General features: G+C 38.5%; 2 protein-coding genes across 8 annotated transcripts in view; one reads left to right on the plus strand and one right to left on the minus strand.

Moving 5' to 3' along the window:
* LOC144306750 (uncharacterized) overlaps nucleotides 1-16,581 on the minus strand; it is a 188,522-nt gene that overhangs the window by 57,218 nt on the left and 114,723 nt on the right. Inside the window, exon 1 of one of the 7 annotated variants that reach the window (XM_077886305.1) lies at nucleotides 7,607-7,873. The exons of 5 other annotated variants lie outside the window; for them this stretch is intronic. The gene's annotated coding sequence lies outside the window, so the exon portion shown is untranslated. Of the gene's footprint in view, nucleotides 1-7,606; nucleotides 7,874-16,581 lie in introns of those variants that run through there. One more of the 7 variants, XM_077886304.1, reaches the window with a different exon arrangement.
* PRL (prolactin) lies at nucleotides 4,927-14,647 on the plus strand. Its single transcript, XM_077886299.1, has 5 exons — nucleotides 4,927-5,059; nucleotides 7,156-7,337; nucleotides 9,404-9,511; nucleotides 11,847-12,026; nucleotides 14,239-14,647. The coding sequence occupies exons 1-5, from the start codon at nucleotides 5,032-5,034 to the stop codon at nucleotides 14,428-14,430; spliced, it is 690 nt and encodes a 229-aa protein (XP_077742425.1). The 5' UTR covers nucleotides 4,927-5,031; the 3' UTR covers nucleotides 14,431-14,647.

Raw genomic sequence — 16,581 nt, forward strand, 5'->3', positions numbered from 1 at the left:
CTGCCCAGGAGATGCCAAGATCACGCCACCCTCAGTTATGACACTCAAAACTGTCTCCAGACATTGGAAAATGTCCCCAAGAGTAGAGGCACAATCAGTCTGCAACTGTCATCCTTTGAAAATAACTTTTAGATGTATCACTTGTATCCAGCATCTAAATGGCATTTGCCACCTTTAAAGAAACAGGGTGGGGTATTATTCTTTTAATAAATAACTTGTCCCATCCTATCTTTGATGTTTGGTCTTATTCTGACCTTTAATTGTGCATGTGGGTGTGTGTATCTGCTTATGTTCCCTATGCTTCCTATCTTTTGTTGAATGTCTTTTATTTTGTTTGCATGTGCATGTGTGCCTGCTTGTGTGTGATATTTCCTTTTTCTGAGTTAGAAGGCTGCTAATCTGTTTCCATATTTTTAGCGGTTATAATAATTGCATCATCTGTCAATTCCCTTCCTTTTTTTAGAAAATTAGCTTGATTTTATCTAATGATTTCCCACTCTGAGCCATGAAAAAATAACAGGCTCATATGTCTTCCTATCTTGGACAACAGGTGTAATGTTGCTAGTTTTTTTAAGCTTACTTTTTTGCTCATTTTATTAGAATTAGGGAGAGCCAGAATTCTGTGATCTCCTTATCTCAGAAATCCTTATAATCACTGTGTACCTTAACTTTCCCTCTGTAATTTACATACACGCACTAATATATATATATATATATATATATATATACACACACACACGCAGTAATATCTATATAGAGAGTATAAAATATGTGTATATGTGTGTCTGTACATAGAGCAATTGGTCAACAGAACATTCCATCAATTATTATTTATATTTCAATCCCAAACGATAGAGAATTTTCTAAACAAATGTCACTGGAGTTACTCCCTGAGTATCAAAGTATATATTATGTTGGTAATACATTTTTCATTTAATGAATAAATTAAAGGAAAAAAGGGACATGTCCCAGATAAGATATTTTAGGCAAATTTCAACAGAAAAATGTATTTCAGGATGATGGGTATATACACTAGAACTGAAGTATATTATTTCCTGTGAAGAACTTGCCCTACTTCTCAATCTGAATTCTTTCAATACACTAAAAATGATGACCCATGGAGGAAGGCAGAGATGACAGCTGTCAGTACATGTACGGCTCTATGAGTTATTACACTATTGAAATACTTCTCTTCGGATCAGTACAGATTTGCTGCCCTGACTCCTCCCAACTGCCCTAGTCCTTCCCCGAGGACACTGACAGTCTCACCACAATTGAACAATTAAAGAATTAATGCCTATCAGGGAGTACGGCACCCTCAGGGACCCTGGTCTGTTGCTGGAGTGTTCTGTTCTGTTTGGTGGTGCCCATGCTAATTATAAAATTTAAAATTATCCCTGGAAGTAGCAATGGCTCAGAGTCCCACTTCCCATTAGATGATGACTCCATGTGTGTGTGTCCATATCTATATATAGATATATATCTCCCTGAAAGCGGTCATGCTTTAGAACTACTTCCCATTTGACAAGAGATCCACACACACAATGTTGGAGTATGAAGAATCTTTTAGAAGAAAAGTTATTATCTGCCCCACTTTGCATTAGCCTACAGCCAGTATTTGACACTTTTACTTTAAAAACTGTAATCTTAAAGAGTGAATCTGCGAAGTTTCCAGACACATCAGCCTTAGGTCTGGATTTGTCATATATCACCTGTTAAAATTTGTCCAAAGGTACACACTGTTCAGAACAAACATGTGACAAGATACTCTTAGGAGAAGCTAACACAGAGAACTCAGAGAATTAAATCAGAGGACATGAATATTGTATCAGTGAAAAGAAATTACAAGAGAAATTTCCAAACGCTTCCATTATGGCTTTATTATATAAGGAGCAAATGCCCTCAAGACCCTGCTAACAGCTTCTTAGATGAAGAATTTGGGTTCTGGAGTTACTTAAGGAAGCTGATGACCTGCAAAGCCCTGGCAGAGATAAGCATTAAATACAAGCACTTAGGGGAAAATGTACATCTTAACATGCATGAAATTGACGTACATAGAGGATGTAACAAAATCATTATTTTTGGTTATCCTGAAAAAAGTGCAGTTCAAGAAAGCACCATTGTGATTGATTCTTTTTCCAACATACCCTTCATATTTGCTGTTATGTTTTATAGAAAACAACATACAACCTATCTGATCTTTCAGTCCAGGTTTTGGAAGATGGCTGTTGGGAATTCTTAAATCCATTAACAATACACTTTTCATCATTTTCAACTTTCACTTTGTTAAAGGCAATTCATGACTAATATAATTTGAAATACCATTGTGGTCCTCTTATCTGATGGTTTTTAAACTTCATTTCTTTTACTTTATATCCCACATAATATCTTGCAGCAGACACCTTTCAAGCTTTGTGATATATTTTTAACACTTTTGCATCACAAATGAGACAAGAAAAAAACAGTGCTATTCCAAATTTAAAAATAAACAAAAGAAAATTCAAAGAAACTACAAGCTCTATTCCTAATTAGTAAAAAAAGAAACCTGATGTTACTTAATGTTAAAAATTAGAATCATTTAGAAGAGATGACAAAATTGTTCATTAGTTTCAGGTACTAAAAATTTCATGGCAACTCTAACATCATTTCAGCTATATATTCCAGCTTTTGACAGAAATCAATCATCAGCTTCAGGTATATCCTAAGTCCCCAAATGGCAAACAAATGAAGTTTTGTAAATAAAAACAGACAAGTCTATTCTCAGTGAATGTCTTTGTTGCTCTAAATTATGGACAGGGTTTGGTAAAGAGAGAGATCTTTAAAAGAGTCACGTACAAAAATTAAGGTGAAAGGTAGGTGTAGATAGCAGAAAAAATAGGACAACTATAACTCTTTGCATAAAATATGCCCTTTGCATTATTAGATATTGCAACATCCCATTAACAGGAAATGGGGGTGGGGCGGGGGAGGACAGTGAGGCAGAAAGGAAGCAAAGAAAGTTTACAGAGAAATATGCCCTTCTTTGGAGTCAAATAAATCAATTGGCCTCCCAGAATAAACACAACTCAGGTGTTCCTAGATAGCTTTTTTCCTGGCCATCTACAAGAGTCACAACACCTTTAAATTTTAACATTATGTTGTCAGTTCTTACAGCAGATTTTCCTATTCGTAAGTTTCTAGAAGAAGAGGGGAATGGAGGGCAGCATTAATTTCTCTACCACAGAGCACTGGTCTCTTAATAATTCAGACTTTCACTGTCCAGGAGAAAAAAAATGGATACCTCGTAGAGTCAATGAAATCCTGTCCCAGCTTCAGACTGATAGAGCCTATATATCACCACACTTGTTGCCTAGGATGTAAAAATCTAATACTGCTTACACTAAGGCAATTAGAAAGATAGTTTTTAAGGGATGCTAGTCATTAAGTAGTAATTCATTAAGATTTTTAGCTCTCCATAAGAGCATTTGGAAAATTGCTAAGGTACAATTATGGCAGTCAAAATTATGGAAAAAGTCAATGCCATTGAAAGAAATTATTTAAAACATTACTTCACCTGTTGATTTACCAGGAGAGGCATATGGTGACATTGAAGCTAATGGTCATGGGCTGCTTTAGATGCAAGGACTTAAAAATGAGAGAAAGTCGTCAACAACCCAGTTCTTATTCATTATAATCATTTCATTTAGGAAATCTCTAAGAGGCAGATGGAAATTTTGAGCCTATGAAGAAAGATGACTTTTGTCAGCTTGGCCCTGGAGGGGTGCTGGGTCATGGAAATAAAGTGGTCATAAATTAGTGACAGTTCGTCCACCCTATCCTTGAGGAGAATGCAAATTATTGCCTAGAATTTTGTTTTCCTACATCATACTCTGGTGTGTGTGTGTGTGTGTGTGTGTGTGTGTGTTCGTCCTTGAAAACCACTATAGTGCTTCCCCAGAATAAACTCCTGAAGGGCAGAGGTGATTTCTTGTTCATGCCCAATTGTGTTTGTTAAATGATTCATTTCCAAGTCTTCTTTACATCCCTCCTGATCCCTCGTGAAGTAATAATCCTTCCAGCATCTCACTTGGCCAATCACTTCAATATTATTTTTTTTTAGACTTTATTTATTTATTCATGAGAGACACACAGAGAGAGACAGAGACATAGGCAGAGGAAGAGGCAGGCTCCCTGTGGGGAGCCAGATGCGGGACTTGATCCCAGGACCCCAGATCACAACCTGAGCGGAAGGTGGACTCTCAACCACTGAGCCACCCAGGTGTCCCAATCACTTCAATATTCTTGATGCTGAATCTCTCCAGGCCTTGGTTCTTTACTCTGTCAACTGGGGTTGCTCATCTCAATTTACATAAATGTTAAAAGAAATGAAGAGATGAAAATACCCATTTTAAAACAAAGTACCATACATACATGTCATTTTGAAAAGAACAAAACAGAATGTGTAAAAGCAAGAAAAAGATGCGGGCAAACATAAGGAGAGCATTATGGGGGATTGAATGTACCACATTCTCCTTATTCTATATTTCCTGATATTTCCTGGGTCAGTTGTGGAATCATGATTTCACCTCACAATTTTGAACTAGGAAAAAAAGAATCCCCTTTGCTAATACAGGAGACATCTAAGTGAAATATAATGCTATCTTCAAGAACCTGCAGAGAAATAAAGGTAAATTTTAAAGCAAATGACTTCTGTAGTGGCACAGGCCCTTTCACTCAAAATAGTCTCCAGATCTCACCTTCATCATTTCTCTCATTTCCTTTTCATCTAATTAATCAAAATCCTTCCTGGAATGTTCATTTCTGGTCAGTATGTCTTCCTGAATATGAATAAGAAATAAAATACCATTTGATGTTTGAAATTATGGGGGTAATCTCAGTGACGGAAACAGATGACTGGCAAAAGGGAAGGGAATGCCTAGTTAAATATATTCATGAAGATGTTAAAGGCTTATAAAGCCAATATCTGGGAGAGAGAAAGCTGTTGGACTACCAGATCTCTGGCGACGTGTGTTTCTCGAAAGCATCGCCACCATGGATAACAAAGGGTGGTCGCTGAAAGGTATGTGCAACAACTCATGGAATTGCTGAATTATCAATACTCTTCAGGGGGGTGGCACTCATTTGAAATTTTAGCTAATATTCTCTGAGCAAGAGGTTTCAAGTTTACAGAGTTTAGAAGAGCTATCTAGTCATTGCTCTGGAAAGCAATTGTATAAGGGCACAGTAGAACACTCATTCTCAAATGAAGATCCTCCTTCCAGAGACATTGGCTAATGTCTGAGATGTTTTTGGTTGCCTTAATTCGGAATGGGGGTGCCACTGATACCTAGTGGGTAAAACTCAGAGATGCTGCTAAATGTACCACAATATACAGGACAGCTCCCAGAACAAGGAATTATCCAGCTCAAAGTGCCAATAATGGCAAATTTGAGAAATTCTGGCCTGGGATAAGACCATAAATCTCTATGATCCAATTTATCACAACTCCAGAGGTAGATATTAACATTTTCAGGTTTTCAGACTCTGACATGGTTTGGCCACAATGAGTCAACCTGGTAAAACTCTCAACTTTGAAATCGTAATATATGGACAATGATAGTAGAATTGTCTCTTATAATACTTTGTCAACTGGGTTTAAGCCAAGTGACATTTCAAAAAAGAAAAACAGCCTGGTAATAATTAACCATCTTTACTTTCTTGGTTGACATTTGCAAGAAAAATAAATTAGCAACAACCATAAAATTTATTTTATGAAATGAAGAACAAAAACATTTATCTATTTTATCTCCTCTTTAGACTGTGAGAATCCTTCAGATGATAAATGTACAGATAAATGTAGTCAGAGTTAAATAGTATCTATGAAGTTATGAATTTCCTAGAACTGATATTCCAATTTCTTGACCTGCAGCGTACTTTTTATTTATAACTGTAGATTAAATATCTGCTCAGCTAAATTACATGACTATAAAGTACCTAAAATAAACTTTTTGGAAGTATCATGTGTTTGAAAAATTAAAAGTCTGTTATACGATTCACTTCACAACATTTAGATCTTTCATTTTGCAGTTAACAGATTGTGAGTTGCATTCTCTATTAACAAAAAATTTTAGATATTTTAGGCATTTAGGCTTAGGATGTTTTTCACACATAAATCTCTGATAAATGTCCAAGATTTGAAAAGTAGGTGGGGTTTTTTTTGTTCTTGTTTAAGATGGAACAGAAGAAAGGGATAAAATCAACTTTCTAGGCCATTGTTAGCATGGATTAAAGACAAAGTACTGTTCTTTCCAAGTAATGGCAGTGACTCTGCAAGCACTGAGCCATTGTCATGCTCCTGGTTACAGGGATGCTGCCTGAGAGCCCACAGGTGTGCGTGACAACCACATGACAAAGTCAAAGTGATAATACAGGTGACCAGCTCCACCTGCTAATCATAGGACTTGAGGGAAATCACTTAACCTCTCTAAGCCTTCTGCTTCATCAATGTAATTTGATGATAATAATGAAGGTCAAAGCACTCACGAGGTTACTGGGAAACACAAATTAAAAAAAAAAATTCAAAGCCTTTGGTAAGGGGTCAAGCAATCACATAGGGTTTTTAAGGTGAGTTATCAGAGCTAGGCCATAGTATCATCTTATGTTAGATTCTCTTCATACTCCCTATTGGCCATTGCTGATCATATTTATTCTCATCAGGCATGAAAGTAAGACAAACAGGTCTACTGTGCTATGGTTGCCATTTCAGGGTTTAAAAGGAGTAGTCAACACAGAGCTAAAGAGTTATAAATTCATAGAAAGCCCGGCTGCTGGAAATCTGCAGTAACTCCCAAGATGTTAAACTACCTTATAAGAATGACTTAAACATCCTGGCTCAGAGTTAATTTAAGCTCCAAATGTTTGCAAAGTACAGAAGGACTCCTGGGAGCAGTACAAAAATGCAGGGAGTAACCAACTTCTCAAACTATGTATCTGTGCAAATATAATTCTATATCTAAATTTACACAGCAGGAGGCGCGGGTTCTTCCCCACCCTGGCTATAACAGTACCAAATCCGGCTAAGGGCAGGGGGGAGATAAGGCTTCCCGGACAGAATTACTCTAGATAACCTCAGCTGCACAGATCACCTCGGAGTGGTTCGTGTTTTTATTTGAGCAGGGTCACTCCTGCTCCTGCTGCTGCTGGTGTCAGACCTGCTCCTGTGCCAGAGCGTGGCCTCCCTGCCCATCTGTCCCAGCGGGGCTGTCAACTGCCAGGTGTCCCTCCGAGACCTGTTTGACCGTGCAGTCATCCTGTCTCACTACATCCACAACCTCTCCTCGGAAATGTTCAACGAATTTGTAAGTATCCTACTCCTTGCTTCTTCCCGGAAGGAACCTTACGTGAATGATGGGGCTCCCCCCATACCTTAAACATGAAAGCTGCAGGAGCCAAATCTCAAATAACACACTTTGTAGATTCATTAAAAAGCCATCAGTTCATAAAACGTGGAACAAGAAAGGGACAGTTTTGTGAAACCTCAAGGTTTCGTAAAGAGTTATAAGAACTCTTTAAAATTTTCCTTGAATTCATTGTCTTTAAAAATTTTTCCAACAAATTTTTTAAGTACCTGTATTAGCCAGCTGGGGCTGCCATAATAGAAATCCCCAGGTTGGGTGGCTTAAACGTAAATGTACTTTCTGACAGTTCTAGAAGCTGGAAGTCTGAGATCAGGATGCCAACATGGTCAGGTCCTGAGAAGGGCACACATCTTCCAATCATGCCTTTGCGCTGTCTTCATGGTGGCAGAGAGTGAGTGGGGGTGGGAGTGGGAGGTTCTCTGGTGTCTCTTCTTGTAAGGACATGAATCCTATTGGATCAGGGCTCCACCCTTATGACATCATTTGACCTTACTTATCTCCATAATGGCCCTATCTTCAAATACAGAACATTGGGGGTCAGGACTTCAACATAGGAATTTCGGGAGAACACAACCTATCACTCCTTAACAACATCTGGCATAAAATACTTGCGGGTGGTATTTAAGAAAATGGATGCATGCTGATTTCTTGTCTTTGTGTGTAGAGCACATGTCTCCCTAGGCATTTGTCATCTAGCATACTAGATATTTTAAAAAATGAGAATCACACCGCTCTGAACAGAATTCATCACAAGAAAGTTAACACAAACAATAAACAAACAATAATAGCTCTTCTGAAAACCAAGAATGCTATAAATTATTGTTCTAAGATAATCTAGTTCTAGACTCAGAACTAGAGTTGAAGTGTTGGTTTAGAATTGAAAACAATATTCTACTTCTGATCATGGTACTTTGAAAGTTGTATCAGATCTCTTAGGTCGACCAAGGAGCAAACAGTGTACAAAAGGTTCAATAAATCAGTCACTATAAAGAATGTAGCTCAATGCTTGTAATAAATATATATTCCATAGTTCTCTGTATTCACGGAATTTTCTTTCATCCTCAACTTTTTGATAGCCATTCCTTTGTCTTTCACATCTTCCTGGTAATCTCCTTAGATTTTCACAGCTTTGGGGAGAGATTAGCTTTATGTCAATGCTTTAGCTAGTTGTTGAGCAAGGGGTCTCTGTGTGTGTATTTTCATTGAGTCCACTGATTAATATTTCCTAAAGTATTATACCCTGGTTTTTTTACTTACCATTTTGAAGAATTGACAAAATTTTATTATGTACCTATGATGAGCATGGTAAAGTACAGTTGTGTGGATTTACATGTTGGTCAAAGAAAAGTCATAATTTTGTAATGCCTATTTGGCTTGGACCCCCAGTAAACAAAATATTAAATGGCAAAATATAGGTACATATGCACTAGGACATTGGTTCAAATACTAAAGAAAGAGTATACTTAACAAAAATACCTAATGTTTCATATTTTAGTATTTGCTTTCCAAATAGTATCTCATGGAAAGGGTAAAATTAAACAAACAAACAAAAAATCACAAAGAAGGGAATAGGTTGGAATTTTTTTTAAAGAGTTTATTTATTTATTCATGAGAGACACACAGAGAGAGGCAGAGACATAGGCAGAGGGAGAAGAAGGCTCCCTGTGGGGAGCCCAATGTGGGACTTGATCCCAGGACTCTGGGATCATGACCCCAGCCAAAGGCAGACACTCAACCACTGAGCCACCCAGGTGCCCAAGGTCGGGATTTAGAAAGTGAGATTTCTTTCTTTTTTTTTTTTTTTTTAATGCATTGATAGAGAAAAGTCTAAATGAAAGGCAGGGAAAGGGTAACTTTTTCTCAATTCTTTAGTTTTAGTTTTTTATATAGTTCTCAATTAATAAAAAGATTATACATCTATGAAGTGTGTTAATATTCTGGTAATGGGCTCATTTAACCAATGCTCAAACAACTATAACTAATTAAATTTGCTTACTCGCTTTCAGGATAAAAGGTATGCCCAGGGCCGGGGGTTCATTACCAAGGCCATCAACAGCTGTCACACCTCCTCCCTCTCTACCCCTGAAGACAAGGAGCAAGCCCAACAGATCCACGTAAGTCTTCTATCCAGCTTTCTCACCAATACCACTGAGGCAGTACACTGGTGTTAACATGCTACAGAGTATCAGAGCTCCTGCATTAAGTAATGCTAATCATACAGGCAGAGAAATAGGGAGGAAGAGCAAGTAATCTGAGAGAAATGACAGAATATAATTGAGGAAGCATCAGTAAAACCAGATGCTGACTACAGATTGTAGCAACAAAATAAAAAAGTCTATAAGTAAGTAAATAAATAAATAAAAATCTATAAGCTGTTCATACAAACAACATTATTTTAATCAATGGCTTGAACCCAGGATCACATATATTATACCATATGAAAGCCCAAACTGAATTGTACTTCCATGATGTATAAAATAGAAGGTTTGAGAAATTCATGGATAGGTAAGAAATGCAAATGCAGCTCTATTTATTACATGATACCCTTGGCTGCTCCACTGGCAGCATTTCACACTACTGAGCACAGCACCGGGTGAGCCATCTCTTCCAGACTTTGAAGGCCCTCCTTCTGATTCTACTTCTACTTCTTTGACACCTAGTTCTATCTTCAATCCTCTCTGACTTCTCTGTCACTTCTCACTTCTTATTTGTAAGATTCCCCCAAATTAGGTCCTGTAAAGTATTATGTTTTATTTCTCACAGCTACAATGATTGCCTGTGTTCTGGTGACCACAAAATCTGCCTAGGAAGCCCCAATCATTTATCCCAATTATTTTTTATCGTAATAATCTCTTCCTTCTGATTTCCTGCCACAACCACAGTCTACCTGTGGTTATATATATATATATATCCTCATATATATATATCATATATATCAACCATATATATCCTCATGAATACAATCTGCTTTCTCTTCACAACTTTGTTAATGGGTACTGGCATTCTTTCTGTCTACTAAGCTCATTAATAGTAGTTATGATAATGATGATAATGATGATGTTAAAATTAAGGGAAAGGGTGAAGAAGGATGAGGAGGAGTTAAAATTTATTGAGAGCCACTGCACTTCCAGACACTTCACAAAGCAATGTACATGCATTACTGTTGCTAATCATCACACACACAAAAATCCTAGAACACTAGGCACTCTTATCACATTTGCTGAGATGAGGAAACTGAAGCTTACAGAGGTGATAGAATTTGGATTAGTGATGGGGTGGTAAGCTGTGAGTCTTAGCTTCATCCAGTTTGAAGCCCTCACCCTTAATCGCTGTGCTACAACTAACATGCTAGCATAACCAGATGGCCATTCACTCTGCAGCTTATACATCCTTCACTTCGTATCCCAGGACGTCTTTCTATCTCCACATCTGTTTGATTCTTCTCTACTCTTCACCTCCTTTACACTAGACTAGTTCACGGACCTCAGGAAAGCAAGCATTTTAAATCAGGGCCAAGCAGCTCCTAAGAGTTTCATGTGCGATCCCAACAGTGGGAAAATAGGGGGCAAACCTCCCTTGTAAATTCCACCAAAGCTGTTACTACAGCTAGCATCGTACCATTTTATTCATCAACACAGGTCAACAGAAGAGTCTGCTCTGGTAGCTGCCCGGGGGCAGGGGTTGGTACAGATTGAGGAGAGCATATTCATGAGTGCCATGTCTTCTTCGCTGTCCCTTTGTTCTAATATCATAAAATAAAACCTACAAATCACAAATGAATACATTAAAGGATGATGTGATTCATTAATATGAATGTGTCCTTGGATGAAGGAAGATGATTTGGGCCTTTTGTCATTGGCACTAGTGGAATCTGCCTTTCATGGGGTAGACACACAGTGAGTTCCAACAAAGCTCTTTTTTGGACAAGCAAAGCTATCAGATATATAAGAACTCACTGAGTGGGCGGATAGTCAAATTTCCAAGGGAAAACTAAATTCTTCCTGCTATAAACTAGAATTCTCATCTGAGGAAGTAGTTATTCAAACAATCCAGATTTTTTTTTTAATTTTAGCGAAGTTTAAGCCAATAGCTTAAACCTTTTTATTTTTACAACTTTAACCACCTACAAAAAATGTCACATACACATAGGAATAACAAAGAGATAATTAGGTCAGCCTCTCAGAGCAAAAATCACAAGTGACTAAACCCACTGTCTTATGCATTATTCTATTCTATTCTATTCTATTCTATTCTATTCTATTCTATTCGAGAGACAACAAGTAGAGGGAACAGCAGAGAGAGAAGGAGAAGTAGGCTCCCCACTGAGCAGGGAGCCTGACATGGAGCTCGATACCAGGACCCCGAAGGCAGACGCTTAACTGACTGAGCCACCCAGGCACCCCTTGTGTTATGCTTTTTTAAATACAATTGTTTTATATGGTCACTTAGCATGAAGACCTTCTGAATCTGATACTGAGGGTGCTGCGCTCCTGGAATGACCCCCTGTATCATCTAGTCACAGAAGTGCGGGGGATGCAAGAAGCCCCAGATGCAATTCTATCCAGAGCCATAGAGATTGAAGAACAAAACAGAAGACTTCTAGAGGGTATGGAGAAGATAGTTGGCCAGGTGAGCAGCCTCCTGATGCTTTTTTGTTTTCTTCATTGATGAAAGAGGTGACCTCCATGGTGAGAAGCAAGTTCCAAAATACCTTGCTTTGAAAGTACAAAATTTAGGCATTTTATATCCTAGGCTGCTATTAAATAATGAAGATTCTAGTAATTCACACGGATAGAATCTATGGTAAGTGAATCTTAGGATATGATACACGACAGGTGCAGCCATCCCCATTTGACACACAAATCCACCAAAGGCTTGCCCCTTCCTGGGGACCGGGGTTTACAATATCTTCTAGGAAAAGACAACTGGAGGGTGGAACTGGCAAGATAAACATTTCTCTTAAAGTATCCCAGGATACCTGCTACTGAAATTCTGCTCATGTTCTTTCTCTTTTCTCCCCACACCAGAGGATGACAGTGGGAATGGAGAAAAGAGAAAAGTAAAATCAGATAAGACGGCATTTTGTGCTACTACCCCAGCCCCACTTCTATTGGACACATTTGTCAGAGAGAGAAGAGACTGTCAGGGATTGAAAAGATGAGGTCAGGGCATCAGTGCTGCCTCACAAGCACCAGATTTCAGGGGGTCACAAAAGAAGGGAGCATAACTTTTTGAAATGTTCTTTATTTTGTCACTTGCAGAATAGTGGTTTCCTCTAAATTCTGTGTTTTCTTTTGTGGGGGGGGCTCCAAAATCAACAGTCATGTCATTACATTTAATCTCCCCAAATAATGTCATATTTAGACTAAGTTAATATTTACAATATAGATCTCCGATCAGATGGAAAAATTTTGGCAAAAGTGAGGTAACATTCAAATAGCTTTATGAAGTTGTCAGAAATGATGTATCATTCTAAAGAAGAAGATGGGACTGTAAGAATAACCAGAGTGATTTTATTCTTCCCTTACTATCTACAAACTATATGTTATCATGTGTCCTTTTTGTCACTTTCATGGAGAGGAGTATATCCAACACAAATACAAACCACATTTGCACCTTGAGACATATGAAATAAACAACTAGATTTTCAAGTTATTTTTATCATTACTGTCAGTTTACTTTCTGAGGGCACTGATTTGTTCTAGAATACTTCATTTGGTATTTTGGTTTTCTTTTTTTTTTTAACCATTTCTTTATTCTTATTCATATCATTGTCCCTTGTACAGTAAATTTCATCTTAGGGCCCAAGCACCAAAAAATAAACAGAAAAGCAAGGCAACAAATACACACACTACAAACAAACACACTTTAAATTTCAATGGGGAATCCCAGGTTTAAAAATTAATCTTACTCTTAAAAAAAAAATTACTCTTACTCTGTAAGAGATGGTTCAGTAGCTCAGTGTCACACTTGGACTCGGGAGCTCTCAAAGCAACTGACATGCCTAGTTGCCAAGCTGGCTACTCCGTCTCTCAATCCTCTGGGGATTTTCCAGCTTGTAAGGGCTCGGGAAGCAGAGATCAGGGTGCCTCTCCCTCATGTTCCTTAGTGTCCTTTTGTTATCATTGTCATGCTTCCCAGCCTACCACCCACCTCTCACCATTGAGGGGTCACTGCTAGCATCCTCACTCTTTTTCATAGGCACTTTCCTCAACAACTCCCACTCCAGAGATCTCAAAACAAAGCACCTTTTGCTCAAAGACATTTGGGGGTTCTCAGTCCTGGGTAGATTGTGAAAGTCTCCTAATTCAGCAGATATTCTTTGTGATAGATGTCACTAGATTATCTTCATCTTAAACCATCAGCTGCAATCCTTATCATTTCTGAGGTCTTTCATACATACACAACATGGAATAAATATAATCAGTTTGAAGCAGGGAATAGATAAATGTAATTGCGCTGACCTATCAGAAGAAATACGGTACAAAGAACATATCAGAAACAAGGTTTAGGACATGAAATAGATCTTCAAGTTAGAGAACAACCATATATATGGCACAACTATATTGCAACTGAATCTCTCTCAATATGTAGCACCTTTGTGGTTGGTTCTCTGTTTATTTCTATGCGCACATACTTCATCTGTGATCACATACATGTTAGAACACTTACACTTGAATTCAGCTCCCACTTTTTATACTATTAATAGATTTATGATACACTGGCTCAATAATATGTGCCTTTATCTAGAGAGCCTTACATTCATGCTTCTTCCCCAAATCTTCAGGAACAAAGATAAGCAAATACTAATAATACTAAGTCACTGTCTTTTGGTGATTAGGTTCATCCTGGAATCAGAGAAAATGAGGTCTACTCTGTCTGGTCAGGACTTCCATCCCTGCAGATGGCGGATGAAGACACTCGCCTTTTTGCTTTTTATAACCTGCTCCACTGCCTACGCAGGGATTCACATAAGATTGACAATTATCTCAAGCTCCTGAAGTGCCGAATCGTCTACGACAGCAACTGCTAAGCCCACATCCATTCTATCTATTTCTGGGAAGGTTCTTAATGATCCGTCCCATCGCAAGCTTCTCTTAGCTTTATAGCTTTTTAATGCATGCTTGGGTGTAATGGGTCTCATCTTAAAAAATAAAAACTGACTCCTTAGAGATGTCAAAAAAAAAAAGGGAATTTGTCAAAGTTTCTTGTCTTCATTTAATAGAAAATAAAAAGAAAATCCATCACTACCATTGAGAAGTTCCCATTAAAATGTGTCACAAATAGCAGAAGCTAGCATTACAAATAAGACCATAAACAGCTTCTTTTAAAATCATAGTAAATTGTTACAGGTCACATTATTAGAATCAAAGAATTAGGTAATTATTCATCATGCTTGTCATTCTACCAAGAAGAGTGAACTCCCAGCATCATTATGAAAGTCAGCTACACACTATCAGCTAACTCTCACAGTGTTCCAACAGACAACGTAAGCACTCTGAGGCTGTGATGCACCCTCATAGCATAAAGTTTACTGAGCCATCTGCAACTCAGTCCATTCTGGCTGTTATAACAAAACATCATGGACTTAAAAACAATAGAAATTTACTTCCACAGCATGGCCAGGTGAGGGTTCTCTCCCAGGTCCCAGACTTCTGCTGTGTTCCAGAGTAGTGAAAGGACCCAGGGCAGCTCTGTGGGGTCTCTTTTATAAGAGTACTAATTCCATCATGAGGGCTCCACCCTCATAACTTAATCACCCCCAAACCCCCACCTACTACTACTATTGCCTTCTAGCATTTAGGATTTCAACATATGAAATTTGGAGGGTTAGAAATATTCAGACCAGGGCAGATTCAAACAAGAAATGGCATTATTCTTCTCCAGTGGCTGTATTCAACCATGTACCACTGAACTCATCTTGTTGGCCTTATCATGGATGCATCCCATGGATTCGAGTCACTCTGGATCTCATAAGTCCATTCATTTCTCAACTCTATTTCATATTCAACCTATTTAAGATTTTCCTCTGCCCTTTTGTGGCTCATAGGACCTACCAGGGGAAGCAGGTGTTGTCAATTTCTGCAAGGTTTCTTTCCCTCCTACTTCTGGATCTCCATCTCTTGTTGCTATGCTAGAATGGGAGAGAGTATGAGGAGAGATGGGCAAGTTCTGGCATCACTGACTTCTGTGGTGCTGCCGTAGTCTTCTCATTGCCAGTAGAAACTAACCTTGAATTCCCTCAAGTGGCAAGTGTCTCTCTTGTGAGACACCCTTGTGATTTTTCAAGGATATTTATAAGTGGGACACCCCCACTGTCTAGTTTCTTTACCAGGGGATACTCTCTGGCTTGATTCTTTATCTACCCCACATTTGTGCCACTTGCAGTATTCTCCCCAGCCTCTGCTGCTGCTCCCCTTGCCTTGCCAGCAGCCTACCAGAGAAAACTGGCTCAGGGTCATCTGTCTACTAGGGAACCCACAGCAAACTCATGCATCATAACCATTCCAAAATTTGGGTAGCTATTATACTGTTTTCCTTTTATCCCATCCTGGAGTCTCCTGACAATCCTTTTCTCTTCCTGTTCACATAGACACAAGTGGATCAGAAAGTTGGATTCATAAACACACATCAATCTGATGGATGATACGTGGTTTTCCCCTTCTTTTAAAAACAGTGAATAATTATCTCTGTCAATAATTGTCTTAGAGAGTTGGTCTTGCAAATACTTCCTGCTGGGCCACTGAATCACAACAACCTTCTCATATACTTAGTCTCCTGCTGGAGAAAGGTAACTGGATTAGGGTAGCTCAGCTTGTCCAACTGCTGCTAAACAACCCAGGATTAGGGCTGATCTCTGCTAGCTCTCCTTAGAAGGCAGTGGGATTGCGAGGCTGTTTCTGCAGCAGCTTTAGGGATTTGGCATGAATTCCTAGACAACAGACAAGAGGAAATACTCCATCCAACATCCTGCGAGAGAGGATATAAAAAGTTAAAGCAGGAGGAGGATGAAGAGGGAAGGGGTGGGGAGAAGAAGGGGAAATGTGAGTAAAAGACTTGAGTTTTGAAGGATGAGATGATATCAGCACTGTATTTGGTGACAACTTGAATCTATTGCTTTATTTTTACACCCTAAGAGCAAATATTATCTCATATTCTCCTCATATTCCACTTTATTCTTCTC

This window comes from Canis aureus, chromosome 37, assembly GCF_053574225.1.
Source record: "Canis aureus isolate CA01 chromosome 37, VMU_Caureus_v.1.0, whole genome shotgun sequence".
Classification (NCBI taxonomy): Eukaryota; Metazoa; Chordata; class Mammalia; order Carnivora; family Canidae; genus Canis; species Canis aureus.

Coding starts and splice junctions, on each gene's coding strand:
- PRL (XM_077886299.1), top strand. CDS start 5,032: ATGGATAACAAAGGGTGGTCGCTGAAAG. Junction 9,512..11,846: donor AGCAAGCCCAACAGATCCAC/GTAAGTCTTCTA, acceptor ATGGTCACTTAG/CATGAAGACCTTCTGAATCT. Junction 12,027..14,238: donor TGGAGAAGATAGTTGGCCAG/GTGAGCAGCCTC, acceptor TTTGGTGATTAG/GTTCATCCTGGAATCAGAGA.